Source organism: Watersipora subatra, chromosome 2, assembly GCF_963576615.1.
Source record: "Watersipora subatra chromosome 2, tzWatSuba1.1, whole genome shotgun sequence".
Classification (NCBI taxonomy): domain Eukaryota; kingdom Metazoa; phylum Bryozoa; class Gymnolaemata; order Cheilostomatida; family Watersiporidae; genus Watersipora; species Watersipora subatra.
The window spans coordinates 39,342,942-39,369,499 of NC_088709.1; the positions used below are offsets into that span (position 1 = coordinate 39,342,942).

General features: G+C 35.3%; 2 protein-coding genes across 2 annotated transcripts in view; both read left to right on the forward strand.

Moving 5' to 3' along the window:
* LOC137388194 (A-type potassium channel modulatory protein DPP6-like) overlaps positions 1–8,694 on the forward strand; it is a 101,724-nt gene extending 93,030 nt beyond the window's left edge. The window contains exons 18-21 of the mRNA XM_068074699.1: positions 1,146–1,306; positions 2,047–2,187; positions 3,136–3,209; positions 7,902–8,694. Coding sequence (XP_067930800.1) covers positions 1,146–1,306; positions 2,047–2,187; positions 3,136–3,209; positions 7,902–8,012 — 487 coding nt within the window. The 3' untranslated portion in view covers positions 8,013–8,694. The remainder of the gene's footprint in view (positions 1–1,145; positions 1,307–2,046; positions 2,188–3,135; positions 3,210–7,901) is intronic.
* A 5,143-nt stretch (positions 8,695–13,837) lies between these two features.
* LOC137387278 (aldo-keto reductase family 1 member B1-like) overlaps positions 13,838–26,558 on the forward strand; it is a 29,860-nt gene continuing 17,139 nt past the window's right edge. Inside the window, exons 1-3 of the mRNA XM_068073632.1 lie at positions 13,838–14,054; positions 22,797–22,964; positions 24,654–24,770. Coding sequence (XP_067929733.1) covers positions 13,854–14,054; positions 22,797–22,964; positions 24,654–24,770 — 486 coding nt within the window. The 5' untranslated portion in view covers positions 13,838–13,853. The remainder of the gene's footprint in view (positions 14,055–22,796; positions 22,965–24,653; positions 24,771–26,558) is intronic.

Sequence of the window (26,558 nt, forward strand, 5' to 3'; positions counted from 1 at the left end):
GGGTTCAGTTAGACATTGCAATGTAGTGGCTCAGATTGTAGGACTGGAGACCTGAACGTTCTGAGGTCAAATCCTCTGAGAGGTGTTTTTTCATTGCTGAAACTTTATTGCTATAACTGGACACATGAACGACAGACACTGAGATTTATATACAGGTGGTTGATGTCACCAGTATACCATCTTAGTTGTTGATGACATCTGTTTTGTTCCATTTGTCAACACCACAAATTCACATTCCGGTGTCGGCATCGTAGGCGAAAATGTCGAATAGAGGAATTTTAACAACCAAAGTAATTATCTAATACAAACACCCCTAGAAAAACATCAAAATTTTATATACGCACTATATATATTAAAAATTAGTACCAAAATAGTATATTAACCTTAGTAACTATAGTTACCTGCTGTAACTTTAGTGTATTTAGTATATTTAGTGGTTATGATCTGCCTATCAGTATGGTTATGATTCTTCTTCCTTTATTGTCGTTATCAATCTTAGGACCCATGGCTAACAAATTTAAGTTATATATGTAGTTATATACAGTATGAATAATTAAAGCTTATAATAAATATTATATTAAATGCTAGAATGCACAATAAGTTTTCACTTTTGTTTACTTTTCTCTAATTGTCGTTTCACTCATGCAATATCAAGCATTTATAAAGCGTGAAGAATTTTGAATTGAAAGAGGGTCGTATCTCTTTCAGACGTTGCGAAAGTATTTTCGCAAATACCATATTGGCATGTTTGTTATTCCAACTTATTTAGCACGCTGATCGCGAAATTTGAAATATGGAAGACATTTTTGTTGATGTCGTATGGCGCAAAATGCCATTTCGAGAAGACAAAAAAACATTGTTTTTCACATCCTAAGGCAAAAAAACTGCAAAAGGAACGTCATAACCTGGAGGTGCGCTGTAGTTATTTTTATGACATCTGCCACAACTACCATGATCAACCTGTTGTGCAAGTTATAATGAACCAGTTTAGTTTTTTTAACATGCCATGGTCTAAGCATGTCTCAGTGAAAATTATGCAACTGGTCAATTGTTCACTTGTGGATAACATCTTCGTGATATTTTGTAATGTGTGTGCGACTGCTTTGTATTTTTTTTTAAACTGTTTACTGAAGGTTTTATTGCAGCTATCTAGAAAACAACCCCAAGTTTGAGAACAAGATAAAAAGATCGAAAATGGCAGTGATGGGAAAAGGTTATGGGGGTTTCGTTGCACTACATAGCATACAGAAAGGAATCGTACCATGTGCCATTGCAATCAGCCCCGTCACCGACCTCCGCAGCCTCAGTAAGCCAGCAGTCTTCAAACATTTCAGTCAATTTTAGCAGAGTCTGTAAGATTAATGCTGTGACAGATAAGCTTTTTTTGAGGTCCAATTTGGTTGACACTAGCAGCCATTATGTGAAGTATTCAGTGCAAAACTTAGCTGCCGTTTACACAGGATGATTTATTGGAGTTGCTTCCACACCGATAAAGTCAGTTTGGTGTAAAATGAGAAATTGGCTTTTTTCTAGTCGCCGACACATAATTAGATAAATGCTGCATACTATGTTTGTTTGATCAATTTTGACAGTCGTCATTGAAAATGTACAACATGGATTTGATCAATCATATCTCGCAAGAGCACCGAAAATATAATATAAGTATTTGTTCCCCCAAATGGATCAGTTTAAATTAGCATTAATAGCATTAGGTATGTTCTTGACTATTTTGTATAGTCAGAGTTAGAGTTGCTTTGGTGTAAACCAAATTCAAATCATGAACATACTAGAAGCTTGTCTAACTCCAACTCTCTCAGAGGAAACACAACTCCAACAAACCATTCTGGTGCAAACGCACCTTTAGTGTGGTCTTCAAAAGACTCACACTATTTGTACTTAACAACCTTTGTGAAGTTCAGTTCACACTCTTTGTATTGTTTTCCAAATAATAAAGTTACTAGAGTCATGACAGCTAAACAGAAAACTCTCATCAAATTATTTGATGCAAGGCTGACAAGCTTTTACAGCATACACTTATGCTTGCAGGCCAGTTCACGAAGCAACGCTACATGGGTAATGATGATGCAATTCTCCTGGCCACTGAACTGAAATACAAATGCAAACCAGGCGAGCGCTGTACAGTTCCAAGAACACAAGATCTATTGCTGATTCATGGCACCAGTGATGGTAAGCTATGATTGGTCTTTTTACTGACACATGACATCAGTGATGGTAAGATATGATTGGTCCTTTTACTGATACATGACATCAGTGATGGTAAGATATGATTGGTCCTTTTACTAATACACGACATCAGCGATGGTAAGTTATGATTGGTCCTTTTACTGATACATGACATCAGTAATGGTAAGATATGATTGGTTCATTTACTGATACATGACATCAGTGATGGTAAGTTGTGATTGGTCCTTTTACTGATACATGACATCAGTAATGGTAAGATATGATTGGTTCATTTACTGATACATGACATCAGTGATGGTAAGTTGTGATTGGTCATTTTACTGGTACATGACATCAATGATAGTAAGCTATGATTGGTCCTTTTGCTGACACGTGACATCAATGATGGTAAGATATGATTGGTCTACTTTATAATAGTCATTGTGTAATGGGCCTTTAAAGTCTTTTCTAAGTTTTTTTCTAAGTATTTAATGGCAAAGTATGTTTGTCAGAAGAAGCCTTTCTAAGTAATTGTCTAAACACTGATTGATTTCAATTCTACCTGATATTCAGTCTGTTCCTGATTAGTTTAGTCTTTTTAATTGATTGCATAACATGGGAAAAGCCTGTTGCTGCTAAACTTGTGGCAGCATCAGTTTCGGCAGCTTTCGATTTATCGATTTAGTTAAGATTTTCAGGCTTTCAATAACACATTTTTTTATATGTTGGGATTTTAATCCAGAATGTCTAAAACTAGTGCCAATAAGCCTAGTTTTTGTCAAATAAGATTTATTCAGTGTGTTTGGTTCCAGATATATGACTTTGGTTTGCTGAATAGGCAACCAAGGCAGACATGATAATCTAACTGCATTATTCTTCATACTTAAAAGAGACATTGTGTAAAACCCAAACAAATAAAATATGAAAGCCTGAAATTTTTATTGTTTCTAGATGTGATTCCTTATGATACTTCTCTTCATCTCATGAGAAAACTACAGCTTGCTGGATATGAGTTTAAACAGCAGGTAATTTTATCTTTTTACTCCTTAAGCATAGTCAACTAGCTTTATGGCTTTGCTCTATGTGTATAAATTTGAAATAACTTTATGACTAGCCTTATTTAGGTACTTTTGAAATTAAGACTAATCCATAGAGCTACACATAAAATAGGACAACTCCTTGACAGTACATTTATAGAAGGAGTTGTAAGTACTTGGCCCAGAGTGAGGAAAACTCTTAGACTATGCTTTAATGAACATTTGACCATTTCCACAATGATGAATTTGCATCAGAGTATGATTCTCTTGTGTTTTTTGAATTTATCCATTCCTTTGACTCATTATTTGACAGCTAATACTTGATATTATACACTTGAGGCAATAGAATTGGTAGTAAATGTAATTTGGCTACTCTGGAGAGAGTACAGTAAGCACAATCGCTAGTAAAGTACTTACTCTACCACAGGTGTTCTTTAGCAGGATATTGCCAAAGCCGAGGCCGGGCCGTAGTCTACACACACAAAAAAACAACAAAGGTCCACGTAGTTACGAGCAAAAACTTAAGTATCTACCCAAATATCTCATCAATCCAATGAGCAGCACACACAAAAACTAAACCAATCGACAGAGCCACCCATCATGTCGAAATATTCCAAGTTTCAAGTCACGTCTTGCACAACTCACCTTATGGTTTCTCAAAACTTGTCCCAAAGTCCCTATTAATTTGAGACTGTCCGATTGCTGTTTTAGAAATGGTCGCCGCTAGCCTAACCTAACGTCCTGATTCAATATCTCACTAATTATCGAGGCATTGCTGAGTGGTCCTGAACTTTTTGATTCCCTCTTTTAGCAATGCCCCGATAGTTGGGATGTGAACAGTGAGATGTTGAATCAGGACGTTAGGTTAGGCTAGCGGCGACCATTTCTAAAACAGCAATCGGACAGTCTCAAATTAATAGGGACTTTGGGACAAGTTTTGAGAAACCATAAGATGAGTTGTGCAAGACATGACTTGAAACTTGGAATATTTCAACATGATGGGTGGCTCTATCGATTGGTTTAGTTTTTGTGTGTGCTGCTCATCGGATTGGTGAGATATTTAGGTGGATACTTTAGTTTTTGCTCATAACTATGTGGACCTTTGTTGTTTTTTGTGTGTGTAGACTACGGCCCGGCCTCGGCTTCGGCTATATCCCGCTAAAGGACACCTGTGTACTCTACTGTACGTAGAGTAAGTAAAGTAATGTGCGTAGAGGCAGCTTTATCTACCATAATATAAAACTCTAGTCTTGTAATCTTGCATGAAACCCTCGCACTGCAAACATAATATAAGCGATAATCAACCATACATATACATGTATATATAATCAACCATACATATACATGTATATGTAATCAACCATACATATACGTGTATATGTAATCAACCATACATATACATGTATATATAATCAACCATACATATACATGTATATGTAATCAACCATACATATACATGTATATGTAATCAACCATACACATACATGTATATATAATCAACCATACATATACATGTATATATAATCAAAGGGCTTCATTAAATATTGCTACATGTAAGATTTGATCTCAGGACATTCAGCTTTGTAGATCAGCACAATATTACCTAGGATAGTCGACAGCATTCCATAGTTTGAGAAATTTCTTTAGTATCGTTAGCGTGATGTTCCGTGATGTTAACAAATTATCACGATGGAGAAGAGTTATAACAGCAGACTCATTATGGGTTAATTAATGTGTAAAACTAGGTCTACTTCAGGCAATGACAGGCTCAATTGGCAATCATAGAACTTTCATTTTCCATGTACATAATCTATAATCTCATAATCTATCTGATTAGAAACTCAATAGTGTATCTGCACTATTGATGCATTATTGATAACTCAATAAACAGGCACATGCATTATTGATAACTCAATAAACACGCACATGCATTATTGATAACTCAATAAACACGCTCATGCATTATTGATAACTCAATAAACACGCTCATGCATTATTGATAACTCAATAAACACGCTCATGCATTATTGATAACTCAATAAACACGCTCATGCATTATTGATAACTCAATAAACACGCTCATGCATTATTGATAACTCAATAAACACGCTCATGCATTATTGATAACTCAATAAACACACACATGCATTATTGATAACTCAATAAACACGCACATGCATTATTGATTACTCAATAAACACGCTCATGCATTATTGATAACTCAATAAACACGCTCATGCATTATTGATAACTCAATAAACACGCACATGCATTATTGATAACTCAATAAACACACACATGCATTATTGATAACTCAATAAACACGCTCATGCATTATTGATAACTCAATAAACACGCTCATGCATTTTTATCATGAAACAATTTGCGTTAAAAATTAAAAGAACTGTGAACGTCGCCAGGCTTAACGCTTAAATTACAAAATATGTCACTACCACGGAATGTTCCAGTTTAGCTTTTCATGAAGCTCTTGGTAAAAAGCCAAAGCTGTCTTCCCTGTTCAGCGCGTCAGCTCAACGAATTACAACATAACATAAGCGGGTTAAAGCCACTAGTAGATAATGAGAACTGTGCCCATCTCATGAGGTAAATAAGTCTTACTTGGGTGGCTTTATAAAGTCAGCCGTATCTCGTCAGCGGCTTGCGTTGCCTAATGCTTGTTTATCGATTTGCAATCAGCTTGTGGGAATAACTGTCACATTATTCAGACCTGTTTATATTTCCACTCTGTCTTTTCATAATTTCTAAAAACTGTTGTTTCTTAGACTGCTGCTTTCTTTGTGAAAGTATCTAGTAACGATCTAAAACACTCCTTGCACAGAATCTTCAATATATACACACTAAAAATCAGCCATTCATGAATGCTCTATACAGAGAGCATAATAAACACACAGAACAATAAACTCGCTGTAGAAAAACAGAGTGAACTAAACAGAAAATGCAATTACAGACAAAAAGACAAATGCCTACCAGACAACAAGTGCACCACAAACATAGTCTACCAAAGTAGCAAATAAAACTGACATGAAAACAGAATCATATATTGAATTGTGCGCAACAGAGTTCAAATCCAGGTACAATGATCACAAAGCTTTGTTCAGCCAAAAATGTAAACAAAATCAGACAGAACTTAGCAAACACATAGAATTTGAAAGACAACAAACATTTTGAAAAAACTTGGAAAAGAAAAGCACCTTGCTCAATCATACAACTCCAGAACACAACGATGCGATTTATGCCTACTAGAAAAACATTACATAATATTCAAATCAGAAATAGCAACACTAACAAAAGGAATGAATTGACATCAGCAGCTAACTTTTTTAAGTTACCCCCTGAGGAGAGCAGACCTATGTCTGTTAGAAACAGATCTGTTGTGATTAACTCACAGCTAAATACTCTCCATGTTATACATTATACTATAACTTACTCTACAGTGTAGTAGTGCACATAGTGTATTCAGTGCTGGTTCTTTATTATTCTTTATGAAACTAGCATTTCTACTGATAATAATATATTTATATATATATATATGTATATATATATATACTTATATACCTGTATATATATACATGTATATATATATACATATATATATATATATATATATATATATATATATATATATATATATATATATATATATATATATATATATATATATATATGGCAGGAAGTCAACTCTCATTGGTAATGGGATTCGTGTCCCTTGCCAAAGCTCTGAGCCGCACTGATGAGGCTTCAATAGCCGAAACAGTACCGTCTGTAGCATGAGTATATATATATATATATATATATATACTTATATGTATATATACTTATATGTATATATATATATACTTATATGTATATATACTTATATACCTGTATATATATACATGTATATATACACATGTATGTATATATACGTGCGTACATATATGTATATATATAGATACATACATGTACATGTATATATGTATATATTAAATATAATTTTAAACAAATGTTTTCTAAATTATGCCATACAAGAATCATAAAACAAAAAGGGCAACGGTTAGTCAATATAGTCAAATAAATGGTTTATAAAGCGCTTGATATACCTTTCTTTATTAAAAGACCGGATATTAGGTAAAAGATTGTTAAATGACCTAGAAATGATATTTTAAAAATAAATTTTAGAGGTCATTTAAAATTTGTTCATATCACGTAAGCTGAATCAGTTAAAAACTTATATTTGTCGAAAGATCTGAAAAATAAAAATCTTCAAAGGTATTATTGACCAATTATGATTGTAATCAACCAATAATGCGTTGTCAGGAGCATTAGATTGTTTTGATTGGTCTAGCAGAAAATCAGTTACTTAACTGAAAGAACAAGACTTGATGTCTGTCCTCGTGGGTCTGTGGGCATGCTCAGTGGTTAGAAACCATTTAAAAAAGACTTAATTAATAAAAATATCCGCGATCATCTTTACAATATGCGTAGACATTTTTACTTGAAACTTCAAGTCATTGCGAGTCATGCTGACAGCATTGCTATAATGTTTCAGTTCCGTCATTATAATCTATATTATCATATGATATAATATTATATAATAATATTATACATAATTTAAAACTACATGATTGATTCCTTCCTATAATAACCTGCTGCCTCATGTAATATGTTATTATTTGACAGATATACCCCGAAGTTGGACACAATTTAGAAAAGAGCTCTATACAGACTCATTACTATATGACTATGACCAGCTACCTTACCCAGTGCTTCAACAAGACAAGTAAATCATGATAGGAACAAGCGGTCAATGGAAAGGTGCTTTACGTCTAGAATACACAAGTACGACATCTTGTTGATGGCTAAATCTAGTTTATTGTAATTTACAAGCATTTATCCGGCCAGTTTTACTCCATGAAACTGGCGAGTTAAACCGGTAATATGTTTTAAACTCCCGCAATCCTCGGTGCTCAGCCAATTTAAACAGAAGTCAAATTCAATTTAGAGATCTGGCATCTTTGTACAATGCACTCTTTTGTTTGCAAAACATTCAACAATTTTGGTATAATTTCTGAAAAACGCTGAAAACTAATCTTTGTAAAATCACCCTGCGACTATGATTGATAGAAAAGAGAACATTCATTATATTATGTTGTTTTCGTTAGAAGACACCTCAAAACTTTTTGTTTACAAGGGATTTAGTCCAGCAATCACTTGAAATGTCTATGAAGATATTCAATAAGACAGATTCTGTCTTTTTGGGAAGGTTCCTATTACATTATGCAGATGATATGGATACACGCATATGTATCTTACATACATTGAGCTAGTTTTTATTGGAAGTTCACAGTTTCCTCTGTTCAGCAATATTTTGTCGATTTGCTAGTAAATAAGCAATAATAAATACATTAAAATATATGAGATAGTTCGAAAGCTATAAAATTATTGTTTTTGCAAAACTTCATTTGCTGACATTCACCAAATACAAGTTCTTACTGTAATGTACAAGTGAGTATTCATTCGTATGAAAACAGCGATATTCAAACGCTGTCAACAAGTGTCAGCGTTCAACTGCAGTCTTTAGAGACACTCAAATGATAAATTCTTAAACAGCAAATATTAATCATGCTGATCTTCTGTCTGAATAAGAAGAATATATCTGAGATATTCATTCAGTCTGTAAGAGATATTCTGGCAGCAGTCACAACGGTAGTCAGAGCCTAGTTCACTGATCTGTATAACTTTGGGTGATTATGTAAAGAAAAAGCTTCGCTTAAGTTGATCAACCAGCCCTTTGACACACCTGTTTGAATAAACTATGCAGCATAAACGGCCCATATTTCTTTGCGCTGACTCAATTCCATGCGCTGCCAAACCGAATCCTTGACATGCCATCACCTAACGAAAGCGAGATGACAAGAAAGATACAAATGATAAACTACCGTAATAACAATAGAAATAATTTTACTCATTCTAACAAAGTGATTATACTACTAACACTACTCCTAACATAGTGATTATACTACTAGCACTACTCCTAACATAGTGATTATACTACTAACACTACTCCTAACATAGTGATTATACTACTAACACTACTCCTAACATAGTGATTATACTACTAACACTACTCCTAACATAGTGATTATACTACTAACACTACTCCTAACATAGTGATTATACTACTAACACTACTCCTAACATAGTGATTATACTACTAACACTACTCCTAACATAGTGATTATACTACTAACACTACTCCTAACATAGTGATTATACTACTAACACTACTCCTAACATAGTGATTATACTACTAACACTACTCCTAACATAGTGATTATACTACTAACACTACTCCTAACATAGTGATTATCCTACTAACACTACACCTAACATAGTGATTATACTACTAACACTACTTCTAACATAGTGATTATCCTACTAACACTACTCCTAACATAGTGATTATACTACTAACACTACTCCTAACATAGTGATTATACTACTAGCACTACTCCTAACATAGTGATTATACTACTAACACTACTCCTAACATAGTGATTATACTACTAACACTACTCCTAACATAGTGATTATACTACTAACACTACTCCTAACATAGTGATTATACTACTAACACTACTCCTAACATAGTGATTATCCTACTAACACTACACCTAACATAGTGATTATACTACTAACACTACTTCTAACATAGTGATTATCCTACTAACACTACTCCTAACATAGTGATTATACTACTAACACTACACCTAACATAGTGATTATACTACTAACACTACTCCTAACATAGTGATTATACTACTAACACTACTTCTAACATAGTGATTATCCTACTAACACTACTCCTAACATAGTGATTATACTACTAACACTACTCCTAACATAGTGATTATACTACTAGCACTACTCCTAACATAGTGATTATACTACTAACACTACACCTAACATAGTGATTATACTACTAACACTACTTCTAACATAGTGATTATCCTACTAACACTACTCCTAACATAGTGATTATACTACTAACACTACTCCTAACATAGTGATTATACTACTAGCACTACTCCTAACATAGTGATTATACTACTAACACTACTCCTAACATAGTGATTATACTACTAACACTACTCCTAACATAGTGATTATACTACTAACACTACTCCTAACATAGTGATTATACTACTAACACTACTCCTAACATAGTGATTATACTACTAACACTACTCCTAACATAGTGATTATACTACTAACACTACTCCTAACATAGTGATTATACTACTAACACTACTCCTAACATAGTGATTATACTACTAACACTACTCCTAACATAGTGATTATACTACTAACACTACTCCTAACATAGTGATTATACTACTAACACTACTCCTAACATAGTGATTATACTACTAACACTACTCCTAACATAGTGATTATACTACTAACACTACTCCTAACATAGTGATTATACTACTAACACTACTCCTAACATAGTGATTATACTACTAACACTACTCCTAACATAGTGATTATCCTACTAACACTACACCTAACATAGTGATTATACTACTAACACTACTTCTAACATAGTGATTATCCTACTAACACTACTCCTAACATAGTGATTATACTACTAACACTACTCCTAACATAGTGATTATACTACTAGCACTACTCCTAACATAGTGATTATACTACTAACACTACTCCTAACATAGTGATTATACTACTAACACTACTCCTAACATAGTGATTATACTACTAACACTACTCCTAACATAGTGATTATACTACTAACACTACTCCTAACATAGTGATTATCCTACTAACACTACACCTAACATAGTGATTATACTACTAACACTACTTCTAACATAGTGATTATCCTACTAACACTACTCCTAACATAGTGATTATACTACTAACACTACACCTAACATAGTGATTATACTACTAACACTACTCCTAACATAGTGATTATACTACTAACACTACTTCTAACATAGTGATTATCCTACTAACACTACTCCTAACATAGTGATTATACTACTAACACTACTCCTAACATAGTGATTATACTACTAGCACTACTCCTAACATAGTGATTATACTACTAACACTACTCCTAACATAGTGATTATATTACTAACACTACTCCTAACATAGTGATTATACTACTAACACCACTCCTAACATAGTGATTATACTACTAACACTACTCCTAACATAGTGATTATACTACTAACACTACTCCTAACATAGTGATTATACTACTAACACTACTCCTAACGTAGTGATTATATTACTAACACTACTCCTAACATAGTGATTATACTACTAACACCACTCCTAACATACTTATTGTACTACTAACCTAGTTACTGTACCACTATTAACTTGAAAACCCCAAATTCCATTAAAAGGACACCTTTTATTGTCTGTAGCAGAGGGTCAAGCAATGCGTATCATTTGTCTGATAATCTAAACAATAGGAGTAGAGGTCAATAAGGCACCATTTTGCAAGACGTTCTAGAAGTATTTCCTTTTGCCAGAGAAAGGGTTGTACTGTATAGCTAACAGTTGAAGTCGCAACAGTTTCAAATCCCATGCACCACAATTCCTTTTTCAGACAAGCCTGTCTGATAGTAATTAATGCTCTAATGCGTGACCATTGCAAAACAGTATGCAACCATGTGCATGCCGGTCAGCTTTCGTATATTGCCGACTGGCGAACTTTTCATGGCGGTCAAAACTTATAATAAAAAAATGTAATGATAAATCATGTAAACTACTATGCATATACAGCCAAAATGCTAGTGCCATTAATTTTGTTGTGGAAATTTAGATTTCCCTCAAGTTTTAACCAGTTGTAACCAGTTGTAACCAGTATTTAGCTCAGCATGAGGCGCCTTGTACGTCCTTCATATCAGTTAGTTTTGCTCAAAACAATAATTTCAATAAAGGTAATAAGGAGAGTCATGTTCGCCTGGTTAAACTTTTTGGAAAAAGATTTCAATCCACAGGATTCGTACTCCAACAGTCAGGTTAGCAGGCAAGCACACTACCATTTGTACCAGTCAACCACCTCGTTGGACCTAGAAGTAATTGTGGAGATACATGTTACACATGATGATCTCATGGCACAACAGACTGCCTGGGTACTCATAAGAGTATTAATGCTCGGTGAACGGCGAGGTAGACAGACAAGATATTTCATTGTTCTGACATCAGACTTGTGTTTGAAAGGTAATTAACAGCTCAATATTATTGCAGCAGCGGTAACGTTACAGGCTGTGGTTTTAATAATATTTGGAATAATTTTGACAAAATATCTGGTTTCATCAACATTTTCCAGTTGCAAAAATGAAAAAAAAGACGTTTATGATCTTCGCAAAATATTAACCAGAAACAGCTGAGATTTATAGAATTATACATAAACCTCCACTAGACATATATGTGGCTGAACAAAAGTGACCTAACGGCCAATACAGAGTCGCTATTCATGGCAGTGCTTGATTAAGCACTGCCAGGCGCAAGTGCTCCCAAATAGGCAACTCCAAACACAGGTCCATCGCACTAGAAATGATCTGAGATGCAGACTGTGCAAGCATGCACCAGAGACCTTCTGACACATTCTCAGTCGATACAAGCAGCTAGCCAGAAATGCGTACACTGAGCGGCATAATCATGTCTCAGGTGTAGTATACAGAACCCTATGTGATGAGTATAGCCTCTGTAAACTGCAATGCCGACAAGAAGCTCCTCATAAGGTCAATGAGAACAGCCATGCCAACTTCCTCTTCCTCCTATGTTCAAATTTGTCAAACATGTCTTGGCAAACCAGCCAGATATTGTAATGGTTGACAAGGAGAACAAAAGGGCTACTATAATAGATATAGCAGTACCCAATGACTATGACATAGGCGGTGATTGGAATTAGGGATATGAATATGGCATAGAACATAGGCAGCCTGGAGTTGGTATAAGAGCAGACTCACTATGGCTTATTTAATGTGTAAAAGTAGGTCTAATTATAGCAATGACAGGCTCAATTGGCAATCATAGAACTTTCGTTTTCCGTATAAATGCGCCGTGTTTACATGTACACATTTGATCATGAAAACACATATATACATGTGTTTTCTTTGCTTCCATATATCTGATTAGCAATTCGAGAATCTGTCTTCGCTTGCATTAAAGATAATTCTCCTTAATGAACAAGCTCATGAATTGTTGTTGTGAAACAATTTACATCAAAAATTAAAGAAATTCTGAACATGGTCAGGTTTAATGCAAATGTATTTATAAAAGCCATAGATATATGAATATAATATTTATAGATATATAAAGGTTTACATATCCATGATAAAAGCTTAGCAAAGCTTCTGTGTTCACCGACTTAACTAACAATCTCTTGATTGTAAGCGATAACGACCGGCTGTATGGCTGGCTGTCAAACCAGGCACTGTTAAGGTGATGCATTGTTTACCCCATTTATGTCATAGCCCAATAATGTAGGCAGCTAAATATCTAGGAGATCATCTCAGACTATATACAGAGTCATTGTTGTTTATTGCATCAAATAGGCAGTTGATAAAATACAGTCACTTGATGCAGAGCCACGAGAGAAGAATGGCCTATTTACAAAGATCTCTCATAGCTGATGCTTTTTGGTACACATTCGGCGCTGGCAAGAACACCAAGTCCTTGCTGTATGCAAGCAAACGGGCTTACCAAAGAGTTGCGGGTGTGCCTGATATAACACTCAACAATGGAGGGCAAATGCCACAAATAGGATATGGCACTTGGAAGGTGAGGCTCTTGCGTTTGACACTAGCAGTTAGTGCTTTGAAATTGTAGCATTAACGATTAAAAATTCATCTTTAATGGCTAAGCAATTTTTTAAAATAGAATTCAAATTATCTAAATTTTTGTTGCACTAAATAAAACATTGACTTGAATATTGTTGATACTTTAAAATTTAATTTTAAAATGTGTCATTAGGCCACTAGGCCAACGACCATCTTCTAAAATTCAAGATGTCAGATGTCAGTTTCTGAAGCTGTTGCCACTATGCCACTTGGCTGCCCAGGGCTGATACTCCCCCCTAAAAGACCCATTAGGTTCGGCCCAAAATCACGTTTTAGGGGGGGTTTCAGACCATAGGGCACTGTCAGTGAATTTGCTCCTTTAGGGGAAGTTTCCACAGCCAAGCCAGTAAAAGGGCCCATGCTCATTAAGGTTTTATTCAGCCAAAGTAATACCAAGAAGTTGAACAGAAATTCCAGTCTTCATTTTAATGCAGATTGCATTAAAATCTGCATGCTTGCTGACGGGAACGTAAGGGAAAAGAGACAGTCGACACTGCGGCATCTTAGCAACCCTTTAGCGATATACTCAGAATGAATGTATGATATTTCTTTCATTGATATTCATTATGTTTTCTTTTGTAAATGAAAATGATGGTCTGATGGTTGATGTTTGGAATCAGTTTTATTAACCCTTTTGCAAGCATAGTGACAATTTGTCGTTTTGCGATACTGACGCTAGTGGGCAGACTATTATGTCGCCACACCAACGTTTTTTATAAATTGATTCATGGTTAGCTAATTGCTTTTTTTAGTTTAATTTTTTCCAATAGTAAACTACAATATATTGGTTTATTTTAGCAACAGAAAATAAGCCATTTGCAGAAGAAAAATGATCGTTTTTGCAATATTAAACAAACGAAAAGTCCAAAATAAAAACGTATTTAAATAAAATTGGGTATTTTGTTTGTAGTATTTTTCTGCTTTATTAATGCATGAATCATAATGGATGTTTAGCGGGGCGTAGAACCTGGGCGCCCTCTAGGGAACTCCCAGTGTTTAGGGGGTGTATTTCAAATTGACCAACCAGGTGATTGGTGGTACAATATCCAAAATAAAATTGACCAACAACTTGATTGGGGGTACAATATCCAAGTCTGGGCCTTTCCAGGTGGGTGTTTCTTTCAGAGTATCAGCCCTGGGCTTGGCTGCAGCTTTAGCAGCAGGCTGACTGCTGGCTCATAGTCTAGAATGTTCTAGAATGTCTGACCTACAAACAACAGGGTTGGGGTTGAATTCCCAAGAAAAGAGGCCAGTGTTGACAGGAATGACATCCAACCTTAAATTGCTCTATGCAACTGGGCATATCTCCAGTCATTGTAGTTCACTTACCACTAGACTCAGACATGGCCAGCCAAGATCACTTTCTGTGAGCTCGTTTCACAAAGAGATCATATTAAAGAGCATTGTTTGTGTAATAATGCTCTTAAATATATGGACAGCCTCTGTAAGCAGACATCATACTTGGTCTTCAAATGTTTGATCACACAACAGCCTCACACAACAGACTTGATATTCTCAGTTCACAGACTTGATATTCTCAGTTCACAGACTTGGTATTCTCAGTTCACAGACTTGATATTACCAGTTCACAGACTTGATATTCTCAGTTCATGGACTTGGTATTCTCAGCTCACAGATTTGATATTCTCAGTTCACAGACTTGATATTCTCAGTTCACAGACTTGATATTCTCAGTTCACAGACTTGGTATTCTCAGTTCACAGACTTGGTATTCTCAGTTCACAGACTTGATATTACCAGTTCACAGACTTGATATTCTCAGTTCATGGACTTGGTATTCTCAGCTCACAGATTTGATATTCTAAGTTCACAGACTTGATATTCTCAGTTCACAGACTTGATATTCTCAGTTCACAGACTTGATATTCTCAGTTTACAGACTTGATATTCTTAGTTCACAGACTTGATATTCTCAGTTCATGGACTTGGTATTCTCAGCTCACAGATTTGATATTCTCAGTTCACAGACTTGATATTCTCAGTTCACAGACTTGATATTCTCAGTTCACAGACTTGGTATTCTCAGTTCACAGACTTGATATTACCAGTTCACAGACTTGATATTCTCAGTTCATGGACTTGGTATTCTCAGCTCACAGATTTGATATTCTCAGTTCACAGATTTGATATTCTCAGTTCACAGACTTGATATTCTCAGTTCACAGACTTGGTATTCTCAGTTTACAGACTTGATATTCTTAGTTCACAGACTTGATATTCTCAGTTCATAGACTTGATATTCTCAGTTCACAGACTTGATATTCTCAGTTCACAGACTTGATATTCTCAGTTCACAGACTTGATATTCTCAGTTTACAGACTTGATATTCTTAGTTCACAGACTTGATATTCTCAGTTCATAGACTTGATATTCTCAGTTCACAGACTTGATATTCTCAGTTCACAGACTTGATATTCTCAGTTCACAGACTTGATATTCTCAGTTCACAGACTTGATATTCTCAGTTCACAGACTTGATATTCTCAGTTCACAGACTTGGTATTCTCAGTTCATAGACTTGATATTCTCAGTTCACAGACTTGATATTCTCAGTTCACAGACTTGATATTCTCAGTTCAAAGGCTTTTTCAGAGTAGATCAGAGTAGATGATGCAATAGATGATTATCCTCGAGATTATAGTCAAATTATAGGGATATTTTTCTAATCTGTATTAATCAGGAGACATTTTCAACCCTTAAACTTAATGGGACTGGTAGGTTTCACGTAGTGTTTACTTAAAGGTTGACTTGCAACAAAATTCACATTACAGTTATATAATATCAAAAGATTCACCATGTCTTACTCTGTTGTGTTGTAGGTGCAAAATATGTGGGAATGTGATTACAAGCTCTTAAAAGCTAAAAAACGAACCGTTAATCGCAGCCACACGAGACCGCTGTAGTTTGAATTCTCTTTCCAAAACGGCTCAAATGTGAAGTAGTTGTTACAAGATGGCTTCGTCGAAATATTTTCACAAATATACTTCACGCATTCAATAAAACCATGTCTATTATTCTTACGCGTCTGTTTTATCGTCATTGTAATGCTGTCACTTTTAGCAGTGATATCTTATAACTCATCGTAAAAATTCATTTAATTTTTTAACCTTACCTCAAAAGAGTACATATCATTGTCTGATAATCATGACGAGCCTGTTGGTCACTTGTGATAATCGAAAAGTGCTGCAAAAATTATTTGGGAAGTATTGGATCACATGATCAGATTACGACTTGACGATTTCATCAAGCCGAAACAAAACTGTAAAGTAGCAAGCATCTATATTTGATGTGGGGTCTTCGGTGAAATCCAAAGTGTTTGTCATAAACTAGTGCTACGATAAGTTTTTTATTGAGCTTTTTATTGGCCTTTCAATTCACGTGAGAACATCACGTGACAAGGCAATAACCAAACTGTAATGACTACGTCAGATAAATAAAGAGATTCCAATCTACGGCGGCTTTTCGTTTTTGAGCTTTTAAGAGCTTGTAATCACATTCCCACATATTTTGCACCTACAACACAATAGAGTAAGACATGGTGAATCTTTTCATACCAAATAACTGTAATGTGAATTTTGTTGCAAGTCAAGCTTGAAGATTTCTGAAACAGTAAAAATTTAAAATAGAGTAAGACAAAATGTACATGTTTTGCCTTTAAATGAAATAAATGAGTTTTACAAGTTTAAAATGCTAAATTGTCTTTGCGTGTCACAACTATTGCATAACTTCATCTGCTGTCAAACTACCTTGGTGGTAAAACAATGTGAGCTTTGCATTTACATATGTTATACCTCTCTCTTGGTTGCTGCCGGAGAAAAAAGGAAATTATCTTTCAGACTGTGATTAATTTCAAGAATTTTTTAAAATGTCTTCAAGCCTGAATAGTTAAAAAATCAGACTAACCTGGTGCCAGTAGCAGATGTTCTTTCAAGGTAAGTGCAACATTCCGGCAGTTGGCCATTTCTGTGGCTGACCATTCCTGTAGCCGACCAGTTAGGACTCATCATTTTCCAGCCAAGGGAGTCACAACCTGTTTTTTAAAAGTTCAATACTTTGAAGCCTCCCTTTAAACGTAGGTATTAGAAGATATTCATTGCATATCAACTATGCTAATAACGCCATATATATATACATACATATTGCATTATATTAATCTATGTTTCAAAGTATGTCTGTGGGTTTGTCATTACGGCTATAACTATAGCGCACGCTGATTACTTTACCGATGCGGCTACGTGTTACGGTGCCCCTGTTAAGATTTTTTTTCAAGGTTCGATTACTATATCTGGGGTCAAGGCCAATTCTTCTCACGCGGACAATATTTGTCTCCGTGCCTTGCTAGTCTATATACATATACTAGCTGTGCTACCCGGTTTGCCTGGGTACATGTATTAAAATCAGCTTATAAATAATAAGAGGTAATGAGAGTTGCCTGTCACTAGCTATTAGTCTGGCACATTGCCAATTGAAAAATTCAGTAAGCTTACTAATAAGAGCTCCGCTTCTAATGATGATACGCCATGACTTTGCGTCATGGTATTTGTTCCCATATTGGGACATACCGTATATGGCCTAGCATGTTTATCAATCTCTGTGGCCGAATCGGTGCGGCGTTGGAATGGCGATTAGTTATTCCAAGATTCTGATAATAGCTATAGTTGGACATACCGAAGAACGACAGACGTCAAACTTTGAGAAATGTATATATAGATGTATATACATAATTACATTGTACATATACGGTATATGTATATATACATATATATGTTTATATTTGAAAATGAACTCTTCATATATATCTTATATCTATATACAAATCTCAAAGTCCGTCATTCAGTGTGTCCAGCTATAGCTACTGAAATTTAGGAAAAAAACATTCACTTCACGATGGATTTGAACTTGGAATCTCTTGATTTTCAGGTGATAATCTTATCAATTAAGCTACTCGTGATGCAATGATTTCATTAGGGGCAATGTCACTAAAGCCTGATCTCTCGGCTCTTGTTAGTAAGTTTAGAAATTCGGATAGTAGTTTACTCAAATTACCCATTGGCAATGTGCCAGGCAAATGGCAAGTGGCAGGCAACTACATTACCTGCCACTGTCTATAAGCTGATTTTTAATACCCATGCAACGCCGGGCATTCCACTAGTCTCCTATAAAAATTTAATTAGATTTTTTTTGAGAATTAATATTCATTTTTTGAACCAAGCCAGTTTTACCGTTAGAAAGTGCTTTGTTAAACTTTATATAAGACACAACACAGACCTCAACGCAGCTGTGCTTGTTGACATCACCATTTATCGGGAAATGACTCCACACCGTAGGTCATGTGTTTTAATTTAGATATCTGAAAGTTTGAGGTACCTGTATTATTATTATTACTAATACTATTATTGTTATTATTATAATTAATGGTTTTATCACAGCTCAAGCTGGTGTTATTTGTTGTCATTGAAATCGTTCCACTAGGCTGGGATGACAAGTCTTAAGGACCTTAGTTTTACCTAATGTCCTAACATGCTTAGTAAGGTCTGTAGGACCTTACTAAGGATGTTAGCCAATCGTAACAGAGCTGTATGTTGTAGCAACATGTATTTCTTCACATCAACTCTCAGTAAAGCTATTCACTCAGTCACCCGATGTTTGGCACCAAGAGCTCCTACTACGATGGAGATGACTTGCGCTGTTGTTTTCCACATCCGGGTTACCTCCGATGCCAGGTCCTGGTATTTCCCAATCTTTTTCAACTCCTCTCTCATTCAGAAATCACCAGGGATAGCAATACCTACAATCAGTGTTTTTGGCCTCAGCTTGTCCACTACCATACTATCAGGTCTATATGACCCTGTCAGTGTTCTGACCTCAGCTTGTCCACTACCATAATATCAGGTCTATATGACCCGGTCAGTGTTCTGACCTTAGCTTGTCCACTACCATAATATCAGGTCTATATGACCCTGTCAGTGTTTCTGGCCTCAGCTTGTCCACTACCATAATATTAGGTCTATATGACCCATATTGAATTACCACAAGACCTTTATATTCTCATTTTCCAACACCAACCTAGTCTGGTGGTCCAACCAGTTCTTGTTTTTGGGAACCCATGGGTACCTGACAATTTCCAGTGATTATTTAAAGCCGTATGGTAGAGCTTCTTTTTATATTTTTCCTGTGCTAATATCTCCCATTCACTGAGCAGGTGCTTCACCGTTTCATCCCACCTTCCACATATCCTACATTTTTGCTGCCCATTTGTTAAATGGCGTTTACCTTGTAATTTCTTGTGGAGATTACCTGATCTTTAGCACCTAAAATTAATCCTTTTGCTTTTTTCTTCAGCCATCCAGTTTTTAACCAATTCCAACAGTGCGTGTCTGCCTTTTTTATATTTCGAGGAAAGTTCCTGAAAAGCCTTTTTCTTCCACCCCTCAATCCTTCCTGTGTTATTTTCACTTTTCTGTTCTTCTGTGGTCTGGTCTTTCACAAAATCATCAAAAACTGAATCTGTATCCCATCTAATTTCTTCTACTTAGTCTGACAAACTGTATTCTTCGATCTTCACACATTCGTCAATGGAAACCGTTCCTCTACCTCCTTCTCCGCTAATGTACAGTCTGTTTACATATGCTTTTGGTTAGAGTGCACGATTCATCATTATCAGATTTTTTGTCATTTTATGCATCTCTTTCAACTGATCAACAATTCGATCAACTATTCCTGCCGTGTAGCAGACTGCTGCCACTGCCCATGAGCTCTCTGCTGTAACTATATTCCCTCCATTCAGTTTCAACTCTAGCTCTTTTCTTATTTTGTGATAATATTCATTCCTTTTTGACCTTCTTCAAATTTTCTATCTTGATCTGATCTGGCTCTAGTACTCTTAGGTACTTATAGGATCCGTCTCCTAGGTCTTGTAACACCTGTCCTTCTGGCATACTGATACCTAAATCCTTTATCTTCTTTCCTTTTCTCATCACCATTGTCGCACACTTTAGCAGTTCAAACTTCATACATATAGCATTTGTAAATGCCTTGACTGTATTTGCTAAAGCCTTGAGTTTTGCTTTAGACTTACCATAAAACTTCAGATCATCCATGTACAAGAGGTGGTTGACTTTTTTGCTTTGTCAGAGCTTGTACCCTTGAGTAGCTTCCCTCGTTAGAATTGAAAGCGGGATAAGTGCACTCACAAAGAGAAGGGGAAATACTGGATCTCCTTGAAAGATTCCTCTTTTGATTTCCAGATTTATCTTTTCACTGAAGTATATTAGCTCAGTATTCCAAATTTCCATGCTGTTTCTTATCAGTTCGATCACGTTCTTTGCCATTTCAGTTAGTTCCATTGTTTTCAGAATCCATGAATGAGGCAGCATGTAATATGCCTTCTGATAGTCTATCAAGCGTATCGCTAGGTCAGCATTTTTTCTTTTCCTCTTTTCAGGTCATATAGAATTGCCTTATCTAACATGAAATGGTCTTTGGTACCCCTTGTGTTCTTGATGCAACCCAGCTGTTCTTCTCCGATAACATACTGTTCAGAGAGGTGTTCATTCAGTTTTTCAGCTAAAATACCTGTCAAAGTTTTCCACATACTGGTAAACCTGTGATAGGTCGGTAGTTTCCAGGTTGTCTCTCATCAGCTGGGTCTTTCATGATCAGGGCTGTTCATCCTGATGTCATTAATTTGGGAACATTTTCTTCTTCTAAGCATTGTTGTAGATGGGCTACCACTGGTTCATGCAAACTTTTTAGTTGTTCAATCTAAAGTCCTTGTACTCCACCTGGGCCAGGTAATTTCTATTTGGGTGCTTGTCATCTTCCTGATATCATCCACATTAAAACCAAGATTTTCATGTGCTCCAGTCTGCCTGTTACTCTGTTTACTAATTCTACATTGGTATTGTGCAATACCTATTCACTCCATATTTCATGTCAAAACATTCTAGATTCTTCCGTGTCTGTAATTTTTTATCTCTGTTTCCAGTTCCTTGTAGGCCATGGTATAACTGTTTTTAGTTTTTGACAAACAATATGTTCTGGGTATATTGTTTCACTCGTTCTGTATATTTCATAAGCTTTTGACTTAATGCACTAAGATCTTGTTTCAACTTTTCAATGACCACATCAAATCCTTTGTTTCTGATTCTACCCTTCTTTTCAAGCCTCATTCTTATTGAGTCGTCAAGATCTCTTCCTCTACACTCCACTAATTTACTTAAATCTGATGTTCTACTTTTTGTTTTTGTTGCAGCATTGCCTTCCACGCTGAGACTCTGTCCTCTTTCTATTCTATATTCTCACTCAACCTCTTTGTTATGATTTTTGCACAAGCCAAGGTAGTATCTGTGTGTGATACTACTGATCTCAACACAATCCAGTACCATGTCAATCTGTTTTACCTCTTACATGATCTTGCCTCTCTCAATATGTTTAAGACTGCTTAGCTTCAGTCGATTACTAGCTAATCTACTGCATTCACCTACTATCTCATTTACCCGGTTCTTTCCCATTCTCGAAAACTGGGTTACTTACAGCTCTCATCAAAATCTGTTCCTCTGACTATTTCTTCTCTCTGGTTCTATGTGATATTTGCCTGCTTTCATTTTCTCTCGCACTTCCTTCATCTTCTTTCGGTTCTCCATATTATTATTATTGCAGGCAAAGCCTGAAGAAGTAAAGGAGAGCGTTAAATGTGCCATAGACGTTGGCTATAGACATATAGACTGTGCTTATACCTACAACAATGAAAAACAAGTTGGAGAAGGGATCAGAGCTAAAATAGAAGATGGCACCGTGACACGAGATGATATGTTTATCACTGCCAAGGTCAGTTAAATTATCGTGTGTATATTACTTCACTAGTAGTGTCAGCAGTCGTGTCAACTTGTACTACTGTTATTATTACTTCACTAGTAGTGTCAGCAGTCGTGTCAACTTGTACTACTGTTATTATTGCTTCACTAGTAGTATCAGCAGTCGTGTCAACTTGTACTACTGTTATTATTACTTCACTAGTAGTGTCAGCAGTCGTGTCAACTTGTACTACTGTTATTATTACTTCACTAGTAGTGTCAGCAGTCGTGTCAACTTGTACTACTGTTATTATTACTTCACTAGTAGTGTCAGCAGTCGTGTCAACTTGTACTACTGTTATTATTACTTCTCAACTTTCACTCGTTTTAGGTTTTCTCTTCTTTCCATCGCTTTTACTTACTCAAATACTACTGTCTAATAATTTTTTACTTTAATCCTAAAGAAAGTACTGTCTTTTTTTATTATCTATACTTTTGCTCGTCTTTATTGACCAATGATTGTAATACTAAAAATTAAATGAAAATTATTCAAACATTTTACAATCGAACTACTTTCACTGATTTATCTATCTGCTTTGTTTTGAGAAACTTCAAATGCTATATCTTAAAAACTATTGAGGTTGTTGATTAAAATATTTACTCAAATTTTACACTTTATATTGAACAAGTCTTATGATGAACAACTTGTATGTTAAACAATTTGTATGTTAAACAACTTGTCTCTTAAACAATTTGTATGTTAAACAATTTGTACGTTGAACAAGTTGTCTCTTAAACAATTTGTATGTTAAACAATTTGTACGTTGAACAAGTTGTACGTTGAACAAGTTGTACGTTGAACAAGTTGTACGTTGAACAAGCCATATGTTGAACAAGCCATATGTTGAACAAGCCATATGTTGAACAAGCCATATGTTGAACAAGCCATATGTTGAACAAGCCATATGTTGAATAACTCATATGTTGAACACTTCATATGTTGAACACTTCATATGTTGAACACTTCATATGTTGAACAAGTCATATGTTGAACAAGTCATATGTTGGGGTGATTGTAAGAAGAGTTTGAACTATATAAAAACTGGTCTATGATATCTTTTACTCATAGAAATCCTTCAATTTATGTCATGTTACAGACAGTAGCTGGCTGTGTTTGTAATTCAATTATGCATTTCTGTATTTTTGACTTTCTGGGTAATGTCTAGCAATCCAAATAACTCATCAACATTATTATATATAAAGCTGTCAGCAATTACGAATCAGTCATATCAGATTAATTGCTAGTATTCATAATTTGAGTAATTTTTGATCCACTTGAAACAGGTACTGTAATTGCGCTTGCAAGAATTTATTAATAGATATCGCCTAAGCACTGGCAATAAGAGATCCATCTTCATCAAGATCACTCTGAGATGTCCAAATGTCGTTGACTCTGAAGCTATCTGATGTCTCCTACAATAATTGCCCAGTTATTTTAACCGCGTATACTAAATGATCTTTGAAAACTATGCCATCTATGATGTCTATCGCATATACATTCGTATGTACAAGACGGACTTATTAACGCCCGTATATAAGTCCGTATATCTTCATCCGTATACATGAATAAGCTCATCAGCCATGTACTAAGCTCTTGCAACTGTACAACTAGGATTTATCTATGACATGCTATGATCCTTGCCCAATATTGTATTGCCTGCAGCTCTGGAACACATTTCATCGAGCTGATATGGTAGAGGAAGGACTACAGGCTTCTCTAGATGACCTTGGGCTTGACTATGTTGATATGTACCTCCTTCATTGGCCGATGGCTTTCAAAGTAAGCAACTTATAGCTGGTGTATACTATAGTGTTAACCAAGTAGGAGTGTTATAGCTGGTGTACACTATAGTGTTAACCAAGTAGTAGTGTTAAGTATTTATTTCACAGTTTCATTATGAAATAAATTTAAGTATCGGAAACTAATGAGTGTAGATGTCCTCAAAATATTATTTAGCTTTCTTTAATTATCATTTGAGTAGCTCTGAAGTCTTAAATGCACTGTTTAAAAATGGGTGACAAGGGAGGTAAATCCTAAAACCATTTCAGTCTAATACTGACAAACAAGTAGGTGCTTTTTGGAAGTTCAAATTAACTTGTAATTTATTATGAACTTTAAAATCTTTATTTATGTAAGTTTTTAATTTTGGTTTACTTGTTTATTTACATATAACCATTTTCATGGCAACAATAACAAACACTTGAGCAACATGTGAACAAACGTCAACAACGATCATCTGATCATGACTGTAAAATACTTGTATATTTTTGTAATTATTTTTTGTATATTTAAACTTAAAAAAAAACTTCTGTGTTCGTGATAATTAGAAACATTTATTTCATGAATGCCCGTGTGAGTGGAAAGGTCAAAGAATGCGCTTACTATAAGACTAGAAGGCGCGTGAGTTTTAGTTCCAGTATCGCTCACTCTGATCATTGTCAGGTGTGAGATAAACTGCCATTACATAATTATATTGTTTATCCAATTGGCAGTATCTCGTTAAATAATGGCAATTTTCAAATCATCTACATTGAAAATCACCACCAAACAATTAACTTACCATATCGTGAAGCTCTAGTTGAAGAGCACATAATGACAATAGTCAAAAGTGGTGTATATCTTATACAAATTATACAAAACTATTCACATTTGTGGTGTTAGCATGGCTCCACTCTGCTAAAGATCTTTGGTCATGATAGAGCAGTCTTTTACAGGTGATGATGTCATAGTTACAGCTGTAACTGGCCAGATCTCACTAGACTGATGTAATAGAAACATATTTTTATGGTTTGTAGCATCTTACATATGAACAATTTTACAAAAAATTATTAAGATGATAGTAATATTTTGGTCTTTTATAATTGTTGCATGGGTCTTGGGCAGACCACAAAATTTAGTAATGTTTTTTGTGAATGACAGGAGTTGTCCACACAATTGATAATAAATTGTTCACACAGCAAACTCCATAGTCTGTCGGTCTGTTTGCTTTGAACTGATTTTATTCAGTGATTCAGGTAAAACTACAAATCCTGACAAATTGAATAAAAGTCTCAACTTTGAATGCCAAATTTAACAGTAAAATTTATGTTAAAGGCTTATTTGCAACAAAATTTACATTACAGTTATTTGGTATCAAAAGGTTCACCATGTCTTACACTTCTGTGTTGTAGGTGAAAAATATGTGGAAATGTGACTACAAGCTCTTAAAAGCTCATAAACAAACAGTTAACTGCCGCCATCACAAAAATGCGTAATCATAAATACGTAATATCTGACATAATCAATCCATTTGGTTATTGTTTTGACACGTGATGTTCTCACGGGAATTGAAAGGTCAATAAAAGGCTCAATATAAAATTTCTTGTAGCATTAATTTATGACAAACACTTCGGATTTTACCGAAAAGCCCGTATCAAATATAAATGCTCGCTAGTTTACAGTTTTGTTTCGGCTTGGTCTAAACGTCTAGTCGTAATCTGATCATGCGACCCATACTTCCTGCCAAACATTGCGAATAATTTCTGCAGCATTTTTCGACTATCACAAGTGACCAACAGGCTCGTCATG